The sequence below is a fragment of the Punica granatum genome, chromosome 4 (assembly GCF_007655135.1).
Source record: "Punica granatum isolate Tunisia-2019 chromosome 4, ASM765513v2, whole genome shotgun sequence".
Taxonomy (NCBI): domain Eukaryota; kingdom Viridiplantae; phylum Streptophyta; class Magnoliopsida; order Myrtales; family Lythraceae; genus Punica; species Punica granatum.
Window position 1 is genome coordinate 28,742,687 of NC_045130.1, and position 4,350 is coordinate 28,747,036.

The 4,350-nt window shown below is 37.1% G+C and overlaps 1 protein-coding gene across 3 annotated transcripts; it reads right to left on the reverse strand.

Moving 5' to 3' along the window:
• Positions 1–596: 596 nt before the first annotated feature.
• LOC116206116 (transcription factor bHLH123-like) lies at positions 597–4,080 on the reverse strand. 3 transcript variants are annotated; one of them, XM_031538888.1, is made up of 8 exons: positions 3,926–4,080; positions 3,682–3,849; positions 2,726–3,350; positions 2,505–2,615; positions 2,027–2,092; positions 1,851–1,916; positions 1,637–1,687; positions 597–1,318 (listed from the first exon to the last, which is right to left on the reverse strand). In XM_031538888.1, the coding sequence occupies exons 2-8, from the start codon at positions 3,729–3,731 to the stop codon at positions 1,160–1,162; spliced, it is 1,128 nt and encodes a 375-aa protein (XP_031394748.1). In that variant the 5' UTR covers positions 3,732–3,849; positions 3,926–4,080; the 3' UTR covers positions 597–1,159. The 3 variants fall into 3 exon arrangements, with proteins under 3 accessions (XP_031394748.1, XP_031394746.1, XP_031394747.1); XM_031538886.1 differs by having other exon boundaries at positions 3,682–4,049; XM_031538887.1 differs by lacking the exon at positions 1,637–1,687 and having other exon boundaries at positions 3,682–4,048.
• Positions 4,081–4,350: the final 270 nt, after the last annotated feature.

Sequence of the window (4,350 nt, forward strand, 5' to 3'; positions counted from 1 at the left end):
CAAGGATGTAATTAACATGAAGAACTCGCACTATGCATAAATCATAGGACTTTCATTATATGCGATGCGAAGGGAATTGAATGAAATTAAAAGAAACAGTTTTTGGCCGGAGAGCAAAATTCTTTTTAACACAATTGACAAGAATAATTTGACAAATAACATGTACTTAATGTCCATACCATGTTGTAAATCAGTAATAATTTGACAAATAAGCACATATATCTCGTGAGCTGCTATTTAGAAAGCAAATGAAAAACTGTCTCTTGAACCTTCCGATACAATACTATATGATATGCCTGTGTACTCAAAAAGCTGAAAAGAATGTATCGATCTTTTCGTTAAAAATTGTATCGGAAGCAAATTTTTTTTCTTTCCTTTTTTATCAAATTTGTGACCGCAGAAATATTCAGATATGGGCTGTCTGTAAATGTTGCATAGCCAAATTGGTCCCCCTTGTAACAAATACGTGCCCAACAAGCACTCTACTTTCATATAGAGAAGAAACCCTAAAAGCAGGAACAGTGGGCCGTCCATGAATTCCACTACATCGCCTCCGACAAAAATAAATAAACATAACTAAAAAAAAAGGCTCAAAATCAAGAAATTGTCCCTCTATTATTTCCTTCATTTCAAGAAAAAAAAAAGCACAAAATAAAGAGGTGGTGCGTGCCAGCCCTATATATACTAATACAGGCACTTGCATATATATAGGAACAGGAACATAAGGAGCATTTCCATTGATTAGCTCCAAGAGCTAAATTCAGCTTCTCTGCTTGACTAATTACAAAATCAAAAAGAAGCAAAAAAAAAAAAAGAAAAACAGAATAAATTTTGAGGTACTAGGATAAACTAAAGTCAGCTTAATTTTTAACTGAATTTAGCACTTGTTCCTGTCCCTAATTAATCTCTCACCTTTCAATAATTTCATAAAAAGGAAAAACTAAAGGTATTCTTGTTCAATCATCTTCTATAGCATCCCATCATTAATCTGCTTTGCAGCCCTGGCCCAGCACTTAAAAGGGGGTCTCCTGGTCCTCCTCCTTTTCCCGTCCTGTGTGTGATGAAGTAATTTTGCGCTTGAATTTTTGCTGAATTAGATGTGGACGTGGTCATCAGTATTCTTAGGAGGGTCCCCATATACATGTATATACGTATGGGTTTATCGGAAGGATCTCCCGAAAGTTGGGTTCCAAAAATCGGTTGGGGTCTCACTAGTGACTGGGAATGTGCTGGATATCGGTACCAAGCAGAGCCCGCGACTCCTCAGATCGATCTTGGGCCCTTCTGCATCTTTCGGAGCTTTATTATCGGTACAAGCCTGTAAATTGCATTGAAAAGAATTATTCATGTATTCATGTATACACAGAAATTTTTTTCCAATTCTCTGAAAGAAAGAAATCGATAAAGCAAAAGCAACATTTAGTTGGATATATATATACATATATATGTGTGTGTGTATGGTACTTAAAAAAAAAAAGAATTACTTTCACCCGCAAATAATATATCAAAAAAAAATCTAAGCAATTTTTTGTATGATCCAATATATTATTTTTTGGGTTAAAAAACCAATAGATTATCGGATATGTAAACTCAGGAAAATTAAAAAAGAAATTGACATAATTATCCTGTTATTTACCTGTTGATACTGAGGCTGAGCTCCATTTTTCATATATGGGGAACTTAAAACCTAAAAATATTAACACCCAGAAAGGGCCCATAAGACACATATGTTTATTAATTAATATTACATTACTACAAACAATGTTTTCTGAGAAAAATAGTAATAAGTGAAAAAGTTATACATATATATACATACATAAGCATATATATTTATATGAAGTGAAACTTACATTGACTTGATCATGCAAGAACTTGATGTACTCAATAGCTTCATGGAGAACTGAGGCCGTATCAGTCTGAAAAAAAGAAGCATTTTCAGACACGAATATTCTCTTCAAAAGGCAAATACATATACATGCATATATATATAATGCTGAAAAGTAGGTAGAAAATTCCAAAAATTTACCTTTCCAAAAGGTGAAACTAGTTGCTGGAGTGCAGTGATTCGGTCCCCTAACTTCTCTTTTCGAACCTGATGACAAATCATCATCCGACCAATTCTATCTCAAGTTAATTAATTATTTTCCATTGCACAGCAATTGAGCTCAAAATGTTTGAGTACGTACTACAGTCATAGATGAAATGAAAATGTATATATAATCCGAATATAATTCCAGAACTTTTTTATGTGTTAGCTGATAAAATTCACGAATATGGCACATATATAAGTCTATTCTTGTTTAAAAATTCATAATTTGTTACTTATTAAGAGTTTACGTCATTAGTTGGCTGAAATCATGATAGACGTATGTCGAGTGTCGTTTGAAAACTATTGTCATGACCGGTTTTAATTAACAAACTTTCAATTAGTTATGGTCCCCTCTAGAGATAAGATTATAAAACAATGGAACTGCCCCTAAAATAAGATGTTGCCGATAACGTACCTTAAACGTTGGTAATGGTGATGGTGTTTCGATTCTGGCCCTTTTGAAAGCAGGCTCCGGGCTTGCTTTCTTATCCAAGGACCCACTTACTCGAGAATATTGAGAGGTAGCCTGAAAAATCAATATCTCCCAAATATCGATCAAAACCCTAATTATCGACTGACTCTTCACATCTTCAAGAAATTGAACTTAGAACTTTTCTTCGAGATATGTATCCATACCTTTGGGGTTAAGCTGGAGTGATCTGGTTTCTCATCAAGTGACCCACCGGCAAGAGTCGACTGTGGTGAAGCAAAGAGACCCGCACAAACATCATCAAGAGCTGAAAAGGAGGCGTTCCAGTAGGGTGTGTTGTTAGAGAACTGAAGCCTGCTAGGCTGAGGAGGGTTTGGAAGTGAGCTATTAATCGGTGTCAAGAGAGAAGACAGCTTCCCAAAAGAAGCAGGCGATGACTCATCCGAGCAGCTCGACCCGTAGCTCGGGACCAATGGGGAGGAATAACCCGCTGCCGAAAGATTTGGCCGGTTCTCAAAGAGAGAAGGTTGAGCTTGGTCGAGCAAGAAACTTTTGATCATATTGGAAGGGTATCCACATGACGATGAAATGTCATGGTTAGCATAGTTCTCCGATGACTGGGTAGGGAAACTAATTTGGTTTCTGAAACCGCTCATGGGGGAGGAATCTTCATGATCTTCAACCGGTTTCCCAGAAAAGTTCCCGGGGAGTCCGGGACTCCAGTCGTTGTTGATCTGGGACGAATCGGACGACCCGCTTTCGTGCATAATATTGTTGGAGTTGAAATTGCTTTCGCTAGGAGTCCTTATTCCATTATTAGCACCTCCTCCACTGCCAACAAGATAAGATAAAGAAAATTTATCAGCTTGTTGCTTGGTTATATGTTAGATTCTTTCCTCTCATCTTTATTTCTTTTTCCTTTTCTTTTTTTTTTCTTATAAATTTCTTCTTCATCCCTTAATCAACCGTATGTTGACTTCGCTTTCCCAATTATTGCAAACACGAAAGTCACAAGAATATTTCCATTTTCTCCCATCCTTAATTCTCACTACAACTTAGACTCTACATGGAAAGAAAACCTTAGGTAGGTTAACTAAATACTTGGGTATTGATGCATGAAAGAATATCAAAATAACACAAAACACAATTCACATATACTTACAACAACAAGGCCTGGGTCCAATCAGAGTTCACCGAGGACGAGGAGGTCATGCTGCTGAAGTTCGGCTCCACCGGCCAGCCATAGCTAGCCACGTCGCCGGCTGCACCGGAGCACAGCGACAAGCCGCCTGCAAAGAGGGCGTTCCTTGATGGGTTCCACCAATTGCCACTACATACGCCGACTTGATTAATAAACTCTTCCGCCATAGCCACAGATCGATTGATCTAACGATCGACAAAGCTACCTTTGTTTGTGTAAAACGATCGATTGGTCGAACTCTGCTTCTCTTCTCCTTCTTGTGCTTCTTGTCTAATTGAGTTTTTGCTTCCTCGAAAGATTGTAAGAGGGGAGAGTGATATATATATAAGGAATGGAATGTAAAAGGCCAATGGAAGTAACCGGAAGAACCTGGTTGACATTTCTAAGGGCACGATTGGACATCTGAAAGAGAGAGAGAGGAGTCATTTTATTTTATTTTATTTTTTCCGTGGTCACACCCTAATATTCAGAATCAAACGTGTCCAATTAACTTAGTTCAAATCATGTGAGTCTATTAAGGGAGTAAAATTCTTTTAATGATGAAAATTTTCAATCACAAAATTTGAACATTAAAACATATCGCTTGGTGGAGGAGTGTTTTTCAAATTTGAATGGAATTTTTTCCCAATT